This window comes from Pollachius pollachius, assembly GCF_949987615.1.
Source record: "Pollachius pollachius genome assembly, chromosome: 4".
NCBI lineage: Eukaryota > Metazoa > Chordata > Actinopteri > Gadiformes > Gadidae > Pollachius > Pollachius pollachius.
The window spans coordinates 15635037-15658596 of record NC_136937.1 but is presented as its reverse complement, the minus strand read 5'-3'; the positions used below and the strand labels follow the sequence as shown (position 1 = coordinate 15658596).

The following is a 23560-nucleotide window of genomic DNA, read 5'->3' as shown; positions in this document are numbered from 1 at the left end:
TGAGTGAGTGCCTGTGTGTGTGATTGAGTAGTTGAGTGTGTCTGAGTGACTGGGTGAGTAAGTTCGTGTGGGTGTATGTGTGTTGACGAGTGTGAGTGATTGATGGAGTAGATGAGTGCACAGGTGTGCAGGTGTGGGTGTATGTGTGTGCGTACAGACATTGTAATGCCATTTCATAGTGGACCAACACTGGCTCCAGTGTACCAGCCAACAGTACAGTGTACACTGTCACTGTACTAGCACTGAAACAGACTCATTTCTACACGCATGGCCTCCAACAGAGGCGTTTCTGAAGTCCTCTGAGACCCAGTGTGGCGATGCGTCTGGCGCTTGTTTCAACCAATGTGACTGCTCCTCTAAACCGCCCCCGCCCAACACACACACTGTTCCAATCCGCGTCCCCGCGAGGTCACATCAAAGCAAAGGCAGAGCGGTACGCCCCAGCAGGGGGGCATCAGCGAGAGCTATCTCCTCCACACACACACACACACACACACACACACACATAACACACATACATATAGATAACACCCACACGCACCCACACACAAACATATACATATAACACACGTACACGTACACATATTTATCACACAGACACACACAGATAACACACACACACTTGCACAATGTACAAAAACACATTACGCACAACTTTAATTTTAACTTCGAGGCACATTCAAACACACATTGTCTACGACATGAATACCACCCACTCATCCTAGTGATGTTTCGAGGGGTGTGTGTACGTGTATGAGTGTGTGTATGTGTATGAGTGTCTGCTTGTGTCCTTCTCCATGATCCGTGATGTTGATCCCGCCATCTTATTAGTGGATTAAGCCTCTTCCCCCGCTCCCCAACCCCCGGACATGGCCTCAATCCTGGGGAGCGCAGGCTCCTCGAGGGCCATACGCAGCTATGACTAGAGGCAGAGGTTCAGAGGCCCTCGTGCTCCTGAAAAAATACTACTGCCCGCTACACAGGAGCGTGTACGTCCTGCGCTTGCGCGAGATGGGCGGCGCTTGTCTCGTGGCACTAGTCTGCCCCTCCCACACACCGCGCTGATTCGCTGGTTGTGTGCTAGCAGACTTTGCATGTTGAACCAGACCAGACACCGGCCCCGCGGTTCCAAGAGCTTTCAACACAGCTGAACACACGGAACAGACTTGTTCCCGAACTCGTCCGAGTGACGTTTCAGATGGCCAACGGTTGGGCCAGTGTGTAGCAGCCTTAAAAGCGAGGGTTAAAATTCGTCCCCCTTTGAAACCAATTCAACAGCTCAGAGGTGTCCAGCACTGAACCTTCGATCCCTAACCTTTTTTTTCAGCTGCTCTGTGCTTATTGAAAATAGTCCTCCTTCATCTTCCTCCTCTTTCTTCTCACTCCTTTTCTTCATCCAGCAGAGTGAAAAGGGGCCGATTCCTCTCTTCCCTCCGTCCCACTGTCCCCTCACCTCCGAGTTGGGGTCCACCGCCTTCAAGATCCCCCCGTCCATCCATCAGCGCATCTGTGCCACCTTCGACTCGGCCAACTCCAAGGGCAAGGACTGGCAACTGCTGGCCCAGAAGCTCCACGTAGACAGGTAAGCACCACGTAGACAGGTTTACACCACGTAGACAGGTGAACACCACGTAGACAGGTGAACACCACGTAGACAGGTGAACACCACGTAGACAGGTTTACACCACGTAGACAGGTAAACACCACGTAGACAGGTGAAAGCCACGTAGACAGGTGAACACCACGTAGACAGGTAGACAGGTGAACGCCACGTAGACAGGTGAACACCACGTAGACAGGTAGACAGGTAAACACCACGTAGACAGATAAACACCACGTAGACAGGTGAACACCATGTAGACAGGTAGACAGGTGAACGATGCGTAGACAGGTAGATAGGGTGAACACCACGTAGACAGGTGAACACATAGGACTTCTCGCCATGCGGGGTTGATGGTTAAGTCGCAGGCAACAGATGTATCTTAATTATCACAGCTGCTGATTACTGCACAGGATGGAGCGGAGGTCATGTTAAACAGCCACGTTGTATGCTAATCTGTTTACTCAACCCTTGGGCGATATAAGGACCATTGTCATGCCAACAGAGCAATTTCTTTAGTTCGGACCGGAATTAGATTGAGAACTTTTGTGTATTTGTTTATGTGACAAAGGGCCCTATCTTGAACCCAGCACAATTGACATTCTATACCGACGCATGTATTGTTGCTAGTTTGCACCCGGCGCAAAGCAGATTTTCCCCCGCAGCAAAACGCCTTGAGAGGCCTGTCGGCGAAAAGTAGAGGCATATTCCTGCGCAAATGATACATGGTGCTTTCTTACGGATCGATAAAGCAGTTGCGCAACTGACCGAAAAATACCTGGTCTAAGTGCACTAGTGGATAGCGCTGTTGGTGTTGCTATTTTGACGTGGCATGGCAGGTCAGAACTGCAACATAAGCGATAAAGCGATAGGAGCGATAAAACACTTGAGCGATAGCTTTAAAGCTGTAAAGCTGTAAATGAGAGTTGAAAACAGCTCAACTCTATGCAAATGAGCTAGTAGCGTTTCGGCTGTAAATGACCGCCAGCCAAACTGAATGTAGATGTCTCTCGCCGGCGTGGGTCCCAGTAAACATACGCGAGAACTTTAGTTCCTAGTTCCTACCACACATTTGTTCCTTCATCATGGTGCGTGAGAGAATAATTGCGGCTATTGCAGGGCATCGTATTTGTCCGCGATTGCATAGCCAATGTGGTCTTATTATAGCCCGATCATTAACTAAAACACACATAGAAAGCGTAAAGCATCCAGCATATGATTTCAACAATGTATGAGGGCATACGCAATCCGCATTACGCAAAAGGGATGGTCGCACAGTGGAATGCTGATGGAAACCAGCTGACGAGTGGTGGGTGGAGATGTGCGCGCATTTCAGAAGCAGGGAGATACCGCACAAAAAAATATTTCTAATTCGTCAGTTTGCCGTGTGTCTGCCTGGCACAAATGCTCCCGTTGAGCAGATCTTTTCCATAATAAACAATACACACACACACACACACACACAAACACACAAACTAAGTTATAATCTAGCATATAAGCAATCGCTCCATTAATTAGTTATTCAGTGTTTCATGTATTAATGCTTATTATTCTTTTTCTATTGACCAAACTTATGACTATGTTGTGTTTTTGTGGCTCGGCATCAGCAGCAGCACTTGCCTCAACTACGAGCGTGCAGGCAAAAAGCGTGGCTCCTTTAAATGGAAAAGCAAAATCGCAAGAGCGATAGGAGCTGTTAATATTTTGGACAGCGTTGCGTTTTGAGCTATTCTGCGATTTTGCATCTTTTATAGCTTTTGGTGTGAACGTACAGTTAGGATTGATGAGTATTAGATCTTCAGAAAACATTGTTTTACCGCGAGTGTGTGTATAAAAGAATGAATGAATGTGGGTGCGCGTGTGTGTGTGTGTGTTTAAAAGAATGAATGAATGGGCGGGCAAGTGTGCCCCCATCTGTTTAAACTCACGCAAACTAAACACGTAACGCATTATACAGTCCATGGCAATGTATATTAATGGGGGGATATATTATATATGTTGTAATATGTATTATGAATATATTATGAACACGATAACGATAATGTATACAATACTGGTAAGAAAACGATGTTTGTTAATGTATTGCCGCATATCATTAAAAAGACCCACAGTTGCGGCCACAGGACTGCATATTATATGTGTGCTAAGTTTTCTTTGCCAGAATTTACATGACGACTCAGTATTTCTGAAGTTGTAGAAGAAAACGCTATTCCATGTGTGAATTAGGGCATATTATTCGGCCATGAACTGAGCCATTTGAAGTTTGAAATTCATGTGGTCATGCATCTGTCTCATCGGAGACTGCAAACGCACTGTCAAAATGTAAACTTGTCAGGTTTATTGCATGTGTCGCCCAAAACACACCTACCGGTATTCAGACCAACCCATTTTAGATATGCGTCGCGCTTCTCAGTTGCGTTTCAGCATAGTATAATAAGAGATCTTTAAGAACGGCAACTCTAGCACAACGTCGCGCCGGCGCTAGCTAGCAACGCTGCGCATGACTCAAGAAAACACAAACACAGACTCTCACCCGCTACGTCTTCTCCACCTGGCTCCAACTCGAACTTTGAGGTTGTGACGTGTTTCCGAAACAAGGGGGTGTTATCGTTTGAAAAACACGATGTTCACGATTCGGAACGGACACACGTTACTGGCGGCCACGCCACGCTGTGTTTTCCGAAAAAGATGTAATGCGTGAACATTTCCACAGCCGGATTCTTACACGACAACACCTGGCGTGGCAAGAATAGCAAGAGTTTAACTGCATGTGGAACCCAGTAAAAGCCCACCAGCAGGTGTAATAAAGTACTATGTACCTTGTTAAGCAGATTTTCTTTGCAATTATTTCTTCAAGGGTGCTATAGCTTCATTAAAGCGTCCTCACTTTAATGATCAGAGGGTGGGGCGCCGGAAGGCTGGACCGTGGGAAACAGTGCCCTTTACTGGATGCCGGCAGCAATTCGATCTGAAATATAGGGGATTTGATTCTTTATGCATTTTTCCCTGTAAGCAATTTGTGTGTTAATGTGGATCCTTGCAAAGGACTCATATTAAAACTGTAAAGCAAACTCCAAAAAATCGTCAACATAGTACAGTTTAATTCGATAATAAACACAATCTTGTTTCTTTTATTATTAACCACCCTCAATTATGGAATAAAATACAGAAAATCTTGGAAAGGAAACAAACCTCTTATCAAGATAAATATAGTCAGGGACCTTGATGAAACTTTCCTTTGGAACATTGTTGGAAACGTTTCAACATTTAGTATAAAGCAGTAATGCAACGTTGTTTACTTTTGCTCTTTGAGCAAAAAGTGAATTTGAACAGCCGTTATTTCAATATTAACCTTTCCATCCTCTCCTCTTTCCAACGGCCTCTCTCTCTCTCCCCCCAACCCTCCCTCTCCCTCCTCCTCCTACCTCCTCCTGCACCCCACCCACCCATCCCTCCCTCCCTCCCCTCTCTCTCCCCCTCTTCCTCCTCCCTCCCTCTTCTCCCTCTCCCACCACCTCACCTAACCATCACGCTCCTTTCTCCCCCTCTCTCCCCCTGTCTTTCTCCTCCTCTCCCTCCCCCTCCTCCCCGCTCCACCCCTCCAGCAACCTGAGCTACTTCGCCTGCCAGAGGAGCCCGTCAGCAGTCATCCTGAGCCTGTGGGAGACCCAGCACCAGACCTTGGGGGACGTGGACTCCCTGGCCTGTGCTCTGGAGGAGATCGACAGGGCCCCGTCACCCAGGGCATTCACCCCACTGGGGCAGGGCAGCGACCAGCAGGACTCTGGATTCTCTTAAAACACCCAGACCCAGACCCTGGTGGGGGACTTTTTAGTTGCTTGAACTCTGGTTAGGATCCCGTGGTGGATCTACGGGAGGATGAGGAAGAGGAGTAGCAGTGATGGTGTTTGAGCCCGCTTCGCGGTTCCGCCCAGAGGAGGGGTCGAGGAAGAGGAACGCCGCCGTGAAGAAAACGAGAGACTGAGGTCATGTGGGCTTTGTTTCGCCTGTGGTGTCGGTCACTCCGAGCTGCGCAGCGCAGCCACAGGAAACACCTCGGAGGAAGAGAAGGAACGCTGAGCTTCTTCACTTTGTTTTTTTGTCGAAACAAAAAGATAATAACCTCGGCTCTGGTCCCAGCGGAACGCCACGCTCCGACACAGTGAACGCTGGAACAGTAATGCCGATGCAGGCCAGGAAGAGAAGGAAGAGAGGGCTTCCCTCGGGGGGCTGGGACGGTTCAAGAATACTAAGAAACGCGTGCAGCTCGGACCGCCTCTCGCTGCACCCCTGAGGACCGACCTCACTACTTATTTATTTGGGGGTGTCTTCCAAAATCGTAGTGTTTTATACCTCTGGTCGTATTCTCTTCATTCATGTTTTATTGTGTTATTCCCTGTGTTTCTAATGTTACAAAGACAGGGTGAGGCTCGGCTAGACTGACTTATCGACTCAGCTCCGATAGTGAGTTAATGAACGGTTCATCCGATCATCAAACACTAAATGGATCACATGGTGAAACGAAAGACCTTTAGAGAGGAGGGATTTGTGTTACGGATTTTGGGAAGCACTATAATATCATCTTGCGGTAAAAACAAACACAATTTCTCTCACACACAGGAACACACTGGTACACAAAATGAAAGACTTTCGCTCTCTCACACATACATGGAACACACACACACGGAGAAGGACTGACAACTGCTGGTCCAGAGGACGTGTATTGCCTCCTATGTTGTCTCTGGGTCCACTTTAGAAAATGAAGATACTTTTGCACCATCAATTAATGGATGATACATGGCAATCATCATTTATCTATATTTTTTTTGATTATGTATTTTTATAGAAAATCAAATTTGATAATAATTTATATACGTTATCGAATGAAAACTGCACCCAATCTGAATCCGATATTGTTTAACCAATACATTCATATCAGCCTTGATAAACCATTAATATATAACTTAATGAATGTCATAACGTTGTATAATAAGTGTTCAATCCATAAACTCATAATTTATGATGATCTATAGAGGATAATTATTGCAACGTTATACTAAGCTCCCCTTTAGATATAACGTTATATCATGCCATTTTGATTTCATATGGTCACAATTTGTGTGTGTATGTGTGTGGTCTTACTTTGTGTTGTATAAACTCTTGTTAATTGCAAGGTGGTTGGGTAACAAACGGTTTCCATGAGTAACACACTGGAGTAAGTTACTTGCCCGTAGATCCTTGTGGGCTTCTGATGGTGACATTTGGTACGGCCTCGGCCCATGTGTAGATCAGAGGATGGGATGTCCCTAAGGATGAAGAATGATTGGCGGGTCTAAGTAAATAAATCCACACTATTCACAAACATAAATGCTTCACTTTGTGCCCATCATGAAAGCCATTTGATAGGTAAATAGTGGCATTTTTAGAGAAATATTTGGGATAGACTCATGGACTGTTTGGTATTATTATATAGCAAAGGTCACGCCAACCAGGACTTCCAAATGCCAAAACAACACTTCTCTAAAGTTTGAGCAGAATGGCACATCGACCTGCCTGATAGATATTTGTTTTTTTTATTTCCCATTGGGAATTGCATTGATTTGATCTATGCAGAGATGGAGTTATTTTTGTTTTGAACCCTAATAATATAGTGCATTTGTGATTTTTTTTTTCTTTGATGGTTTCTAAAAGAGCCCCAATTATACATTTTGAAGAACCATCCAACTACTTTTTTGAAAAGGTATCCCTTCTATCTATTCCATAATGTGGGTTTGGCCAGCTGCTGGAATGAGTTGATTGGTCGACTGCATCAACTGGTTGGCTGGCATTGAGACCTCCCATCATATGTCACACTCACACTTGTGATGTCACAAATGGATATATTTTGAATGAGGGCCCTTTAACTTTAGTCATTTAGAATTTGAGAGCCAAACACTGTCGTCTACAAAGACGGTTTTGTCCTGTTGAACTTCATATCCATCAACACCTCAATACACTCAACCACTAGGAGTTCATCTGGACTAGTGATGGAAGATCTTTAGTGTCAACCAAGTAATAAGCACATCTTGAAATGAAGCCCCTTCCTACAACTTGAACCATAATGGACTGCAGTGACCCCTGGTCGCAGGACTCTCGCTATGCATTATGTATTTCCCCCGCTCCCCAGGTATTCTTCACTTTCACTTTCACTTCTCCTGACCTCTTTGCACCGTTTGAAAGGAGAACTATTAACTCAATGAGCATAATGTTCACACCAAAAGGACGTATTGCTGCTTAATTGATGCGTAAGCAACTCTGAAATGTTGTTCAATCTGACCCTCCCTAGAGACACATACTGCCGACTTGAACTTTCACCTTGAGTGCTCTGCACTCAAGGTGAGGGCGTGCTCTGTTCAAAAGAACCGACTGCTTGTCTTTCCTATACGGAAATCATACCCTTTACTGGAGAAATGTAAATTAAAGTGAGCATAGGTGTCTTTTTGACAAATAAATTTCAGACTAGATTCTTTTGCGAACAAGTAAGAGTAGCTTGCGTTTGATTATCACAGGCTTTTCACTTACATATTGTTAGTGGATGTCCATTTCATCCTAATTTGTGCATAAAACCCTCAGCCTGCACTGAGTCAGATTTATAGCGTTCAGACAAAGTGGCCGACTGCACAGCCTACACAAAAACGATTGAGGATATTGATTTTGTTTTCCAGTTGCTGTCAGGGCCTTCAGGTTATTCAAAAATCTCTGGCATATCCAAATGAAAAATACACTTTGTGATTAAGAAAAATGTATCAGTTGTAAAAAGGGGATTTGTATTAGGGAAATGTACTGTAAATATATACATTTAATGTGTAAATCTATAAATTTAAATGTTTTATAGGTTGGAACCTATGTCACTTGAATCTGCAGTTAATAGGGAGAGTTAGGACTTTACAATAATTTAGAAATTTGGAAACATTAGAATACTCAACATTCAATACCACATAAATATTTCATCATGCTTCTGGAGGTTTTTTAGCCGACCGTGTAAATGTGGTCAACCGCTAAAGGAAGACGAAGACGGGAGGGAGACGAGTTTGACATCTGATCTGGGACCACATGACATCTTGACATGAGCGAAAGCCCTGGGGAATTCAGCCCCGCGGCAGGCTTCTGACCGGCTTAATTATGCTTTCGTCGGCACTCTGCACGCATTCTCAGAGTACAATCAATTATTTATCGATCTGTCCATTTTCTGTTTATCGATTAGTTAAGTGAACTAAAAGAATTGCCCATCCCTGAATGTGGAGCCACAGCGTCTCACTATTGACAGACCTCAGGACGGACTGACCTCAGGACGGACCGACCTCAGCAAGGACTGACCTCAGGACGGACTGACCTCAGCACAGAGTGACCTCAGCAAGGACTAACCTCAGGACAGACTGACCTCAGAACGGACTGACCTCAGCAAGGACTGACCTCAGGACAGACTGACCTCAGCAAGGACTGACCTTAGGACAGACCGACCTCAGCAAGGACTGACCTCAGGACAGATTGACCTTAGCACAGACTGACCTCAGCACGGACTGACGTCAGCACGGACTGACCTCAGCAAGGACTGACCTCAGCACGGACTGACAAACTGCCTGCCAGCCAGCCAGCCCTCCTGGGTAAAGCTAATGCTAGTTGGTATGGAGCAGTGTCACAGTACGACCCCCCCCCCCCCCCCCCCCCCATCTCAAGGAGGCTTCTAGCAAACTCGATGTGTATGCAGAAACCTAACTTAAGTACCTATTTTGTATACGTTTCAGTAGCGCTTTCAAAGGGGTAGCTTATTTTCCGTTCCTCTCTGGAGGCCAAAGTGTAAGGGAAATATGGATATAAAGGAAACCCCTAGCAAATTACACTTGAAATATTTGTGCAAAGGGCATGTGGAGAAGACCCCCCCCATCGACCACCATTATCGCGTTAGAGTGAAGGGTCATAGGCAAGGCGCTGGCTCCCGCCTGGCCCCGCTAAAAGGCTCCGGCTAGAGCGGCCAAACAAATGAGGTTGGAAAAATGTAAGGTTGGGTTCGGCGACTTAATAAGTTTGGCGGCGGCTGCAGGACAATATGGTGGTGGGTGTTGTGGTTGAATAGAACAGGAAGCGAAGAGGAGGATTGTAAAGACAGCTTATTGAAATATGCTGCATTCATACGCTGACATAGTGTTACGATCTGGTTTAGCTTTAGGGTGCTTATGGTTTAGGGATGTTTATCGAATTACCCTTTGACCGATGGTTGCCCGTATCAACGTTAACCGATCAATCTTGTCGTTTGTCGGTTAAAAAAAATTTGGGGTCAGTGTGGACTGTGGAGTGTGTGTTGGTTTCACTTCACACGAAAAATGATCAGATGAGGTGACTTATTGGAAGTTGGACGGACACCGCGTTTCTAGCCCACTGTTTAATTTCTCCTCAAGTCTTAATTATTCCTGCATGCGAGCGGCGGAGAATATGATCTCTAAATTATTATGGACAGTAGACTAAATGCTATAAGACTACAGTTAGCCATCTCATTCCAAGATCTTTTTGTGTGAAGTGAAAAAAATTATCCCTCACACTCAACTTTTCATAACTCGCCTGTGTGTACTTAATAAACCAATAAAAACATTTGGCGTGAGGTCACAGGGTTTATAGGGTTCGCGAGCTCTTATAGGGTTCGTACGCTATCACCTTGTACCCAAACCATTTCCAAACCATGGAGCCATTTGGACTCCATGTTTCACGCTGTAGGGGATTTAAAAAAAGTGATCTCACTGGAACGGCAGGGCAGGGGCAGAGTGTGTGTGTATGAGTCGGAGGCAGAACGGGAGAGAGATAAGCAGAGTTACAAAATAGCGTGCGGCTGGCGCAGCTCGAAATGGCTGTTATTTCAAATAGCACATTTTAATCTGATCGGTTAACCGATTTCAACCGGTCAATGAGGCTCGGTGGTCGGTCAAGAATATTTTACATTTTCACCATCCCTATTATGTTTATTTCAGTACTGACATCACACAGAGGGGGCGATGTTGAGGTGCTCATTAGCGTTAAATGGCAACAGCTGAGGCGGCAGGTGAGTCTCAGAGTTTGAGACTGAGTTGAGAGTCTCTGGAGTGCTGGAGGGGAGACTCTGAGTCAAAGGACCTAACTAAAAGGAAACACGCTTCCATTAGAGAACTTTGTTTGTGCTGTAAATACACAGGGAAATTGAAAGACGGAATACAAAGCGCGGGCTGGTCATCTGGAGACGAGCGTGCCGGTGCGGGGTGACATGGAGCTGTTCGCCTACAGTGGCTGAGGACCTGTGGTGAGTACCTCACACCTAACACTTAGATAGGTAAGATCTTTCCGTGGTAACCCAGGGAAAGATTAGGAACATGCCTCAAGTTCAGCACACCATGTCGGGACAGACATAAGTTACAGGCTGTCTACCCAGGTAATGACGAGTACGGTAGGTCAGCATCGTAACACTATGCACAGAGAAAAGGTGAAAGGGCTGTCACCTCAAAACGAGTCATAAGACCCGGTGAACACACTCTACACGTCTTCTCTTCATTTCTTTATTTGCTTCAAGCACGAGGTTGGCTCGAGTGGGTTTGCCTTGTTACATATTATTAACCGCATCAGTCATAATGGTTTGCGTCTACACGTTTTGTATATTTTTTATTTGAATTATTTTATGCATTTGAACAGCACAATGGAGTTTGAAGATGTAGATTTCCATGACCCCTTTGGCGCTGCAAGGGGTCGGGCTAATTCAGGTACAAAACCCCCCAAAATATATACTTTTAAATGTCATGAACGATGTTAAAAGATGAAAATAAATCTGCATGGAAGGCTTTCCTCAGAGGAGAAGGTTTATTTTCTTAACTTTCCACTGAGTCGCCAAGAAAAAAGATAGCAAGATGATCCTTCTGATTAGCTGAAGGTTTCCGAACAACCTAACTTATGAGGTTCATTGTGAAAAGTGTCGATGGTCTTAAAGGAGACCATTATTATACCACCAGGTGTAAGCCTTACAAGCCGTTTCAAAATTCTGCCCCATATGACATCACTAGTGGGCGTGTCCACCTAGATTTGTGCTGGATAGATCAGTCTACCAGCCTACCCAGTTGACTGAAGTAAACGTTGCTCATCTATCCAGCACAGATCTAGGTGGACACGCCCACTAGTGGTGTCATATGGGGCAGATTTTGAAAACGGCTTGTAAGGCTAATCAGACTCACACCTGTTGGTATAATATGTTTCCTTTAAGAAACAAAGAAAGGAGAGGAGTGGAGACAGGTAGAAGAGAGGAGGAGAGGGAACAGGAGAGAGGGGAAAGGAGAGAGACGCAATGCAGTGTCCACCCTACCACCAAAGCTTACAAAACAAGATCAGAAGCTCCACATGTTTAAATTGAAAAGCATTTGGTTTCAAAGGCTGTTATTTTCTATGTATAACTGCATTTTATAACAGGATTCAACAATTTATAACAGGATTTTAGTTTTAATCAATGAACCAAGCAAACTTCAAGACAATCTGCAGAATAATACGTAGGAGACATAAAACCTTTACCAAAAATATATAACGTAAAATATTTATATGGTAGCAACAAAGGACACAAAATGTCTTATGCCTCTTCATTGATGGTTGGTTGTAGTTATGAGGCTTTCCTCTTCCTCTCGTCTTCCCTGGATGCGTGCCTCTCCTTCCACGTTGTAGCCCACCATCAGTTGGTAAATCACCACCCCCACCACTGCCCCTAGGAACGGGGCGAACAAGGGAACCAAGAACCAGTAGCCTTTCACTCTGTGGAGGAAAATGGCTGCATTGTTTAGAGAAGATTAACTATTGGATACAACATTTTCATCAGGATTCATTCAATCATTTCAATTGATATGTATTACCGTTTTTGTCATTTCGCAACAGAAAATTCCATCGAAATAACTTTAATTTATTTTAACTCACTGGTATATTTTATTGTAGCACCCTCTAGTTTCTTGGATTGTAGCTAAGGTTCTAGATACATTTTCATTCTTTTGTGATTGTCTGTTTCTTGAGTAGTAGAACTAGTAGTAGTAGTAGTAGAAGGGATAATTTCTCAAAATGTAAAAAGCTGCATTACAAAAGTGCAATAGGGCAGGTTTAACTACTTTTGTGTAAAATAAATTCTAAAAGAATGAAGCCAAAGTCACTAAACAAAACTAAACAATTGACATGGAATACCATCCTTCTTTATTGTGCTTTTTAAAGCAATATGTCAAAGTTCACTTGAGCAAATCGGTAAGGTAACAAGAGGTATTATGTTTTATTTGGGATGGTACATTGGTATGGGGTCCCTAACAAGGGTTAACTGAACTGTTCCTTGACATTTTGAATAGAGTACCTTGTCTTTATATTCGGAAATCGTCTATGAATTGATTGCAATAATGTCAACAGACAAACGCAAACAAAATGTTCAAATAAAACCTAGGCAAAAAATAGATATTCATATATTTTGGGCTGGCTACTCACGTGAACACCCCGCCACCCCAGCCCGCCAGCGCGGTGAAGAGGCGCGGCCCCAGGTCCCGGGCGGGGTTCACGGCGTAGCCCGAGTTGAAGCCCATGGAGAGGCCGATCACCAGCACCACCAGGCCCACCGTGAAGGCCTCCAGACCCGGCGGGACCGAGGTGTTGTGGGGGTCCATGATGGCCAAGATACACACGATTAATGCGGCCGTTCCGATCACCTGACACACAGCGGACACAGAGTGCATTGTGGGGTGTTGATGTCAGTTGATTTATTTGATTTGAAAGCACTTTCATTTAATAAATCTCTGTACAGGGCTGAAATCAAACATGCAAGTAGAGCCAAAAGGATAAACACAAACTAGAAACTAACCAAAACTGATTTCAAGGCCTTCCTATATATGAAAAGATATATAAAAAAAGCGATTCGTTCAGGGAGGTTACAATGGTTTTGCCATTGATGTTTTTGTAGAGTCTAGGATGTTATACAATTAATGTAAAATCGTAATTAAATGGCCAGACACCACGCCATATTGTTTATCAATTTATCCAACGGGGAACATTGTCCCAAATAATATAAGGGAGACGGAATCGTCAGCTCTCAACCAATCACAAGCCAGTGGCTTCTGATCTAAATGAACAAAAGAAATGGCCTATTTCTTTGGAAGAAAACAAACACTTGCATACAAGTTTTGTATACATAAACTTGTATACAAAGAAGCAAACCTCTTTCCCTTCAAAAAGGGCAGGGCAATAGAAGAGGCCAACATTGCTTAAAACATCACACGGTGACCCCTGCACTTGTTTACTGCCTGATACCTGAACGCTGCAGACTGACAAACCCTAATTCACAGATACTTCACTGTATTCATTTGTATTTGAATATATTACTGGCATCCCCACCATTTCTGCTCAGCATTAAGGCGTGCATTTATGTCAAGTTTAATTTCCTTCCTTTTTTCCACATCTAAAGTAAAAGCCGCATAAATCCATTTCCAAGCACCACAGGAGAAAGGGAGTACATTCCAAAAAACGATCTTGTGTAGAAACTTGACAGCTAAACCACCCCTCAGTGCCGCCCCCTATATATATTTCCCAAAACAAAAATCGCATCCTGCGCACTTCAGAGGACTAACTCAATAAAAAACAAATTGGATGAAGGCAGTGCTCATTGCCTGTCTGTCAGCGTGCATGAGTACAACTGTTGTTCCGTTGCACATGCTCTCCATTAAATAACAATTTCACCCAAAGTGTTGACTTTAGGGGTACTTTAATAGCCGGATAGCGATTCCACTGGGAGGATTCACAAAACAATGATCATTTAAATGGGGCTGGAGTGGGGGAGAGGGCCTGGGGACTGATGGAGTGGTTTAGAGCTCCATCTGTGCCCTGTAGCTATCGAGCACCGGGTCACAGTGTGCAATTCTCAAACGTGTATGTTGTTCTTGCCATGTGATCTGGAGCAATTGGTGTGACTCTGATTTAATCGTACCCTTGTTGTGCACTTAGGGACGTGACAAAAAGATGTCTGACACTTTTGTTACCTGGTCGAAGAATCCGTTGAGCAGGCTGAGATGTGGGGAGGGATACGTAGCGAAGATCCCGGCCGTGGCGTTAGTCCCGTCCACAGACAGAGTCCCCTGGCCGTAGTCCCACAGTGCATCTGGTGGGGACATGCACTTTACTGTGTTGAGTGTTGATGATACCTGCTGCTTCATTAACTGTAAGTACCTGCCTCCTGCCTGACAGCATGCCCCAGAGATGTGGACTCGAGTCACATGACTTGGACTCGAGTCAGACTCGAGTCATGATTTTGATGACTTCAGACTCGACTTGACAAAATTACGCATGACTTGCGACTCGACTTAGACTTGACTGCTATTGACTTGAGACTTGACTCGGACTTTGCCTCTTTGACTTGTAATGACTCAACATGTCTTGAGTCAAAAACATTTATTGTTTTTGATAGCTAACATATTTCCCGCCTGGAGGGCTAGACACCCAAGACGCATTCACTTACGTGAAGATGAAAAAAAAAACAGCGAACAAAGACAAATCTTCAATAATATCAAAACTAAATTTCTATATCATTCATACTTTGTTCAGAATAACAGTTTTAGTTTCATATCGGCTGCGTTTTGAGTTGGTCCCATTAAAATCGTCTGGCCAGGCTCTGACACTTAAGGCATCGTAACTAAATCATTTTTCAACCGTTTACCTTCGTTCAAAAAATGTCACAAATCTACACACTCGTATCTTCAATAATATCTAAACGGAATTTCGATATATTATATCTATATATATATATATATATATATATATATATATATTTTTTTTTTACGTTGAGGGCCGCTGGAGCGTGAGGACGTTCAGCAGCGTTGCCAGTTTGGGCGGTTTTTCCCACCCTATTGGGCTACTTTTAATCACGCACCGGCTACGCTATTCTCTTAAAGAGAAAAACATTACTACCATTACTACTACTACCATTAGTACTGTCGTGTTCTTTTGGAAAAGGTCTGCCGAGTCAGGATCGCTTTAACCCACTTTATTTGGTAAAGTTTTGGACTAGTCTCTACGAAGCAAAAGGAGGGGAATTGTATAGACACATGTGGAGATACACTTAGTAGGGCATTCTGAAGGATCCGTTACCTGGAACGTTCTGCCCCAGGTAGCGTGTAATGTGTTGGGACTTTAATACTGGGCAGGCGTGGACTCAGTTATGTGCTCTGATTGGCTAAGCATGGTGCTGAACTCCCTCTCCTGGATACCCGTGTGTGTCTCTATGCTGCTCTCTTGTTGCTATGTGTTGGCACTGCAACTTGGTCTGTGGCTATGTGGGGGAATTACACTTGTTTTTGTGGCCTTGAGCTTCTGGGTCTCTCGAACACCTGGGCCGCTCGTATCTCTAGAATTGGTACATGAATGAATGGCTTCTTGTATGGGCCAGACGCCTCCCTAGGATGGGAAAGAAGCCTCTCTAGTCGCCAAGGACATATGTGGCCTGTTGGTATTAATGTGTGAATTATGTTACAGTACTACAAATTCAGCTACTACTACTACTACTACTACTACTACTCTACTTCAGCTAATACAACTACTTCAGCTGCTACTACTACTACATCAGCTGCTACTACTACTACTTCAGCTTCTACTACTGAAGACCAGTGTTGGGAACGTTACTTTAAAAAAGTAATTAGTTATAGTTACTCACTACTTGTTCCAAAAAGTAACTAGGTTAGTAACTGAATTACTCTATGATAAAAGTAACTAGTTACCAGGGAAAGTAACTATTTGCGTTACTGCAAAAATAAATATTTGGATTTTGGATTTGGATTTTTTAAATGGTTGAACTGCCCATTCAAGGCCCTGATATACTTCAAACTGAATTTTAATTTGCTAGTTATTACAAACACTGCTGAAGACACAGGCGGGTGGTAAGGGCAATTTCCTTAAGGAAAGTTGTGGAATACTGTAACTGACATCCACTCAAGCAGTCCTTTCAGACATCCATACATAGCTCATATGCCACACTAGTCAAGGCACAGCTTTACCAACTTTAGGGTCACAGTGGTGCCTTCCATAGCCTACTAAAACAATTCAAACCCACCGTCCACTCTCACTTCTCCTCTGAGACAACATAAGATTTCAGCACATGCGCATATCATAACACATTTGAAAACAGAAACAATGAACATATTATAACTGTATTGATAAGAAATGACACTGTACATTAGATTGATATGTTGAAATTATGATCAATAGCCTAATAATGACATTAGGTAAAAATACATGGTGACTTGTTCAGGACTTGAAAAAGTGGTTGTCGACTTGGCTTTGGTGTGACTTTGACTTGGACTCGACTTGCCTTTCCCTGTCTTGACTTGGGACTCGACTCGGACTTGACTGCTAAGACTTGGGACTTACTTGGGACTTGCCAAACAGTGACTTTGTCCCATCTCTGGCATGCCCGTGTGTCAACATTGAATAAGCATTGATCTTGTGTGTTTTTTGGTGCCGCGGCGATGCTGGTTTTATCAGATTACATTAAGAGGAACAAATGGGTTCGATATGGGGGGAATCACACAGAGCACCACTAAGCACTGGCCTCACCGCTGTGTCTGTGGGACTGTGGCCGGTGCTGGTACTGCTCCACTACTTGTGATGCACCTCAAAGTTCAGATGTTTTTTCTTAATATTTAACAGTTGAAATATGTTCAACTTTGAGTGCTGGAAGTGGAACAGCGCCACTTCCCAACGCAAAGTGGAAAAGGGCTTGATCAAATTTCAAACAATTGAGGGGGGGGTAAGGATAATCTAAATCAAATCAAACGTAAAGGCACGGCGTATTGTCGAATCAATTTTCGTTGTTGAATAGTTATATATGTTTATGTAGTTTAAAACGGGAGGATGGGCTCAGAGCGATTGGAACAAAGCACTCTTTTCCAAGGCTTTTTCGAATTGTCCGCGCCTCTGCAATTGGCCCCTCAGTGACGTAGGGGTTGGGCCTCTGGCTGTAGGAAGCATGCAGATTCTCTGTGGACATCAGGGATGCAGAAAGCGTATCAATTCTACAGCTCAAGGATGCCTACCAGAATACATGCCAAATATGATCCCGGCACCCAGGAAGGCCCCTATCGTCTGGAAGAGGAAGTAGACTGGGAACTTCCTCCATGGCTCTCTCCCCAGGAGGCAGAGGGCAAAGGTCAAGGCCGGGTTCAGGTGACCACCTACGCAGGGCGAGAAGGACAGAAACATGAGACTTTCTAAACAGGACTCCTAAAGGAGATGTCCTCTTAGCTATGATCAGTGATTAAAAGTGCAACGAGAGAGAGAGATGGAGGCCTCTTCTTCGTGTGTGTGTGCAAACATATAAGAAAGAAAACTATCCCCTTTACAATTGCGACTTGGAATGTCCGCACCCTCCTGGATGCACATGTTCTCTCCTGCCGTCCACAGTGAAGGACGGCACTGGTTGCACATGAATTAAACAGATACAGCATTGACATCGCGGCTCTGAGCGAAACCCGGTTTCATGGGGAAGACTCACTAACAGAGATTAGAGAAGGCTACACCTACTTCTGGAAGGGCCTACCAGAAGGCTTCTGCCGCCTCCATGGAGTGGGTTTTGCTATCAGAACCAGCCTGCTGCACAAAATCTCAGAAACCCCAATTGGTATCAGTGAAAGGCTGATGACATGGCGTATACCCCTCACCAAAAACCGTCATGCCACCCTTATCACTGCTTATGCCACAACCCTGGATGCAGATCTTGAGAGCAAAGAAGCATTCTATGCCTCGCTAAACCCCACCATAGGCAGAACACCTTCCGCTGACAAGCTTTTTCTCCTTGGGGATTTCAATGGGAGAGTAGACTCTGGCAGCGAGCTATGGTCCTTGGTCAGCACGGTGTTGCCCAGATCAATGATAATGGCCTCCGCCTTCTCTCTCTCTGCTCTGAACACCAGCTGGTTTATCACAACACTCTGTTCCAGCTCAAGGACAAACTCAAGACCTCCTGGCAGCATCCTTGCTCTAATCACTGCCACCTTCTTGATTACATCGTCGTCCGCAGCGTGGACAGGAAGGACGTGTTAATCTCCAGGGCCATGCATGGAGCAGACTGCTGGACTGACCACAGACTGTTCAGAGCCAAACTCAAGATGGATATCCGTCCCCAGCATAAGAAAACACCAGCAAAGAAAAGGCTCAACTGTGACTCACTAAAATCCAAGCACTGTGTAGATCAGTTTAGGGCCGAGCTTACAACAAACCTCTTTGCAATCCCTGATACTCCATCAGACCCGGACATCAACGCCGCCTGGAGTTCCCTACGTACTGCCATTCATCGCGCAGCAGGGACATCAATGGGATTCACTTAGCGTGAACACCGAGACTGGTTTGACAACACTGCACAGGATATCCACAACCTCCTCCAGCCAAAACACAAAGCGCAAGCTGCTCTCCTAGTTTACCCAAAATCCCCTACTGCAAAGAGTCACTACATCTCAATCAGATCTGAAGTACACTGCACCCTCAGAGTCATGAAAAATGACTGGTTGACCAGGAAAGCCAGCGAGATCCAACTTTATACTGATACAAACAACTCTCATTCTATGATGCCATCAAATCCATCCATGGTCCCCAGAGGAAAAGCACCAGTAAGATCGGCTGATGGGCTCACCCTACACAAGGACACTCAACAGATCCTGGACAGATATTGAAAGGGCTGAGCCTTTCAATACCCTCCTCAACTCCCAAAACCATTCCAACCCATCAATACTCACAGATTTCCCAAACATCTCCCCTGTCCACCATCTGGATTCTCTGCCCAGCTCCACTGAGGTTCACAAAGCCATCAAAAGCCTTAAAAACAACAAAAGTCCTGGCCCTGATGGAATCCCTGCAGAAGTATTCAAACATGGTGGGTACCTCCTCACCCGTCGGCTACACCCGTCGGCTAAGATTCAGAGACAGTCACCATCTACAAGAGAAAGGGCGACAAAGCTGATTGCGGCAACAGCAGCGGAATTTTCCTACTCTCTGTTGCTGGCAAAGTGCTAGCCAGAGTCATGCTCTACCGCCTAGTGTCTCATATCTCAGAAGATATCCTACCAGAATCACAGTGTGGTTTTAGGAGAGACCGTAGTACGACAGACATGATCTTTGTAGTTAGGCAAGTACAAGAAAAATGTCGCGAACATCACAAGGATCTGTACGTAGCCCTCATCGACCTGTCCAAGGCGTTTGACACCATAAACAGGAAACTTCTCTGGGGCTTACTGGGAAAGTTGGGGGTTCCACCAAAGTTCCTCAACATTCTTAAACATCTCTGCGATGGAATGCAAGCCTGTGTTTGCATCGGGGGCCAGAAAGCCCCCACTTTTAATGTAGAATTAGGGGTCAGGCAAGGATGTGTCCTAGCCCCTGTCCTGTTCAACATGTTCCTGTCAGCAGTCACACTCCTCTCACACAAATCCCTGGAAACCACAGACGGTGATCACATCCAGTTCCGACTGGATGGAAACCTATTCAATATCCAGCGCCTGCAGGCCCCCACCAAAATCACCACACAACAAATCCTGGAACTCCATTACGCTGATGACTGTGCACTCCTCGCTCACACACCAGATGCTCTGCAAAGGGCACTAAATGTAGTAACCTTAATATATAGTGCCCTTGGACTCAAAGTCAACACATCCAAAACCCAGATCATTGAGCAACAATCGTCCCACCAACCGGAAGTGCCTATCTTCACTGTTGACGGCCAAAAGCTCCCAATTGTCCCGCACTTCACCTACCTCGGAAGCGTTCTCTCACCCACCTTCAACATTGACAGTGACATCCAGGTCCGCATAGCCCTAGCCTCCTCTGCCTTCGGTAGGCTTAAAAGCAGAGTCTTCCTGAATAGAAACCTGACAGTTTCTACAAACGCAGCTGTATACAAAGCAGTCTGTCTGTCTACACTGCTGTAAAGCACGTGAACGTTTGAGGCATTTCACATCCGCTGCCTGCAATGGATCCTGGGCGTGTCCTGGGAGGACAGAGCCCCTCATGTGGAATTCTTTAACTGCACCCACACACCCTGCATCGAAGTGCTCCTTGCCCAAAGACACCTGCGTTGGGTGGGCCATGTAGTCCGCGTGCCCACCCAGTGACTCCCCCGCCAGATCCTCTATGGCCAACTCCAGGAAGGTCGTAGGTCTGCTGGGAGACAGCGAAAACGCAACAAGGACCACCTCGAAACCCTCCTGAAGCGCTGTGACATCCAACCAACATCCCTGGAAAGCCTGGCTGCCAACCGTTTCACATGGCGCTCAGCCAGCCACCAGGATATTGCACACCTACAGGAGCAGACCACTGAGAGAAGACTACAGCGGCGTGCACAGAGACACCAGCGCACTGCAGCGGCCCCCCTCTCATGTACAGACTACATCTGCCCCACATGTGGCAAACCATGTGGGTCGCATACTGGCCTCCACAGCCACATGAAATGACATCAACGCAAGCCCCCACAATAACCCAGCTCAAGCGGAGCAACGTCATCATCGAATACAATGGACAGCCATAAGCATTGAAGACGGAGGGTGGGGACGAGGGAGGTGGGTCTGTTTCGACGGGGACCGCCCGTACCGGCCAAAATTACTCTTGAGTAGTGCCGATGACGGGCGGCTTTCGTTCTGACTGGCAAACAGCATGCTGATCTACTCCTGTAGGGTAAACACTAAATACTGCACACACCTCCGCTTACGTCAATAATAATGAGGAGCTGAAATATGAATCCTACAAAATCTTTCCAACACAAGCTACTTAACAATTGTATTCTTTGGTAGATAATCAAATTCGCTAAAACCTAGAATTTATATGCGCTATCCACTCTGCCCCTAGAAGTTCGCATATACCTTCCTAGACACCACTGTATGACCCCCTTACCAGACACCTGTCCACTGATGAGGATCCCCAGCGTAGCGGCGACCCCAAAGGCCAGGTTGACGCTGAGGAATGCGCCGTGGGAACCTCTGCTGAGAAGCATCTGGGCCACCGAGCCGCAGCCAAACGTCTGCAGGAGGAGAGAGAGACCGCTGAATCCGTTCTCACCCGGACCACCACCCTAGTCGGAGGGTTTTGTTTTGAACCTCGAGGGTCATGGAGATGTTTTTGTGGGTGTTTTGGGTGTGATGTTATTTCGTTTTTTTGGAGAGGGGTGGGGGGACATTTAACCTGAGAAATACGACTTTAAACTTGGAAACACATGCTTGGGTCTTCCTGGTGTCAAGGAGGGGTTTCCCTCTCTGTGTTTCTGTGTATTGCACAGCAGCCGCCTGCTGCAGACATCAAAGAGCCCCACCCAGCTTGTGTCCTCTCTGTTGTCTGGGGGAACTCAGAATGCCTGGTTGGACTATTTTCTCTTCTCTTGGTTTGCATTCTGTGATCTCTTAGATTTCAATAATAAAAGTTTAACAGTTATCTACGTTGTATGTTATGATTGATGTGCTGGATGAGGGGGAAGGGAAATGTTGGAAGCTACTTGTCAACTCGTCTTGAAAGTCAAACGGTTTCAAATTGATCCGGACAGGTCTGACATTGATCTTGTCTATTTTGGGGGATTTAAAAGCAGTTCTGCAAATACGCCAAGCCATAAATAAATAATCTGATGATGAAGTTGGAAATGGTAATGTGAAATGCAGACCAGAAGAGGTCCTTATCTCAGTAGCATCCAGAGCTGTGGAAATTCTAAACCGTCAAAGGTCAGAAGCTGTGTGCTGGCAACCGGAGAGGCTTTGGAAAGGACAATGCCGATATTTGGATAAGATAAATTAATCTTCTAATCTTCTAGTTAATGAATAAAAATCCTCATTGCAGATAGTAACGCATTCGCAGCACACGTATATGTCATCCAATCATTGTTATAGTGTTGCAATTCAATAACATTCTGGTGATAATTTACACTTAATAACATCTCCTTTCTAAATGAAGACAAATATGTGATAAAACCACAATAGTCTGCATGAAAGAAAAGACGGTCTATGTTTTAATTGATTTGTGACAAAGGAGATTACCCCTATTTGATGGTACTCTTTGATTCCCCCATCCTCACTTAGGTTGCTTTGGATAAAAGTGTCTGCTCAATCTATATAGATGTATTTTCAAAACCAAAAGCCCCGCTCGGCCCCGTATACTCACCACCAGAACCAGGGTCCCCAGGCACTCTGCCAGGCCCTGCTGGAGAAGCAGGTGCCTGATGTGGAAGATCTGTGCCAGCTTCTCAAGAAATGCCTTCTGTTTTTCCATCATGAGGAAATTGCTCGTATTTATTTTGGCTAGCAGCTGTGATCTACTCAATGGGTAAGAGATTGTGTCTTCCTTGCTCAAGAAATGTCCGACTTAAGTAAGACTCTGTCTCCACCCATTCATACCCTCTTTACAGGCACTGGTATAAGGTCTACACCCCTTTATTTTTCAACTTGATCTTTTCCTCATTTCTATGCCATTACCGGCAAGTCAGCCAGAAAAAATATAGATTATTTACATACTCATTGGTTTATAAGCTATAAGCCAATTTATCGTTTTCAAAGAAATCCACTCTGCGTAAAACAATAGGCCATATCCACACTGTATGCCTGGAAGTGATTAGCATAATACCGAATTAGCATTAGCATAGCTATTATGCTAATTTCATTATTGACATTATAGCCTGCCACTTTCTTAAAGAATTAGTGGAGGGAAGACTTTTGAGAAGTCCTTTTAGTTTTGTGGGCTGGTAGCAGATCTCTGCTTCAGAGACTGTGGATATTTTACAACCAACCACGCCGATACCGATAAGGAGGCCAGATATCCGAAAAAAAGAAAGTCCCGCTTGACATTAGGCTAAAAAGCTATCTTGTTTGTGTATGCTGTGAACAAGGACACAGGATTGACACCTTTGATAATTTAGATGATAATTACTTCAAGCCATTGCGAGATATTTAACAA

General features: G+C 45.0%; 1 protein-coding gene and 1 pseudogene across 2 annotated transcripts in view; one reads left to right on the top strand and one right to left on the bottom strand.

Annotated features, from left to right (window-relative positions):
• Positions 1-5398, top strand: part of LOC307075202 (netrin receptor UNC5D-like) — an 83557-nt pseudogene extending 78159 nt beyond the window's left edge. The window contains exons 16-17 of the transcript in view: positions 1401-1582; positions 5206-5398. The product of the transcript in view is annotated as a netrin receptor UNC5D-like (transcript). The remainder of the gene's footprint in view (positions 1-1400; positions 1583-5205) is intronic.
• Positions 5399-11860: 6462 nt separating this feature from the next.
• Positions 11861-22925, bottom strand: LOC307074710 (aquaporin-3-like). Its single transcript, XM_079734986.1, has 6 exons — positions 22772-22925; positions 21521-21647; positions 17680-17817; positions 14635-14753; positions 13094-13311; positions 11861-12388 (listed from the first exon to the last, which is right to left on the bottom strand). Exons 1-6 carry the CDS (start codon positions 22880-22882, stop codon positions 12220-12222), a joined length of 882 nt encoding a protein of 293 aa, XP_079591112.1. The 5' UTR covers positions 22883-22925; the 3' UTR covers positions 11861-12219.
• Positions 22926-23560: the final 635 nt, after the last annotated feature.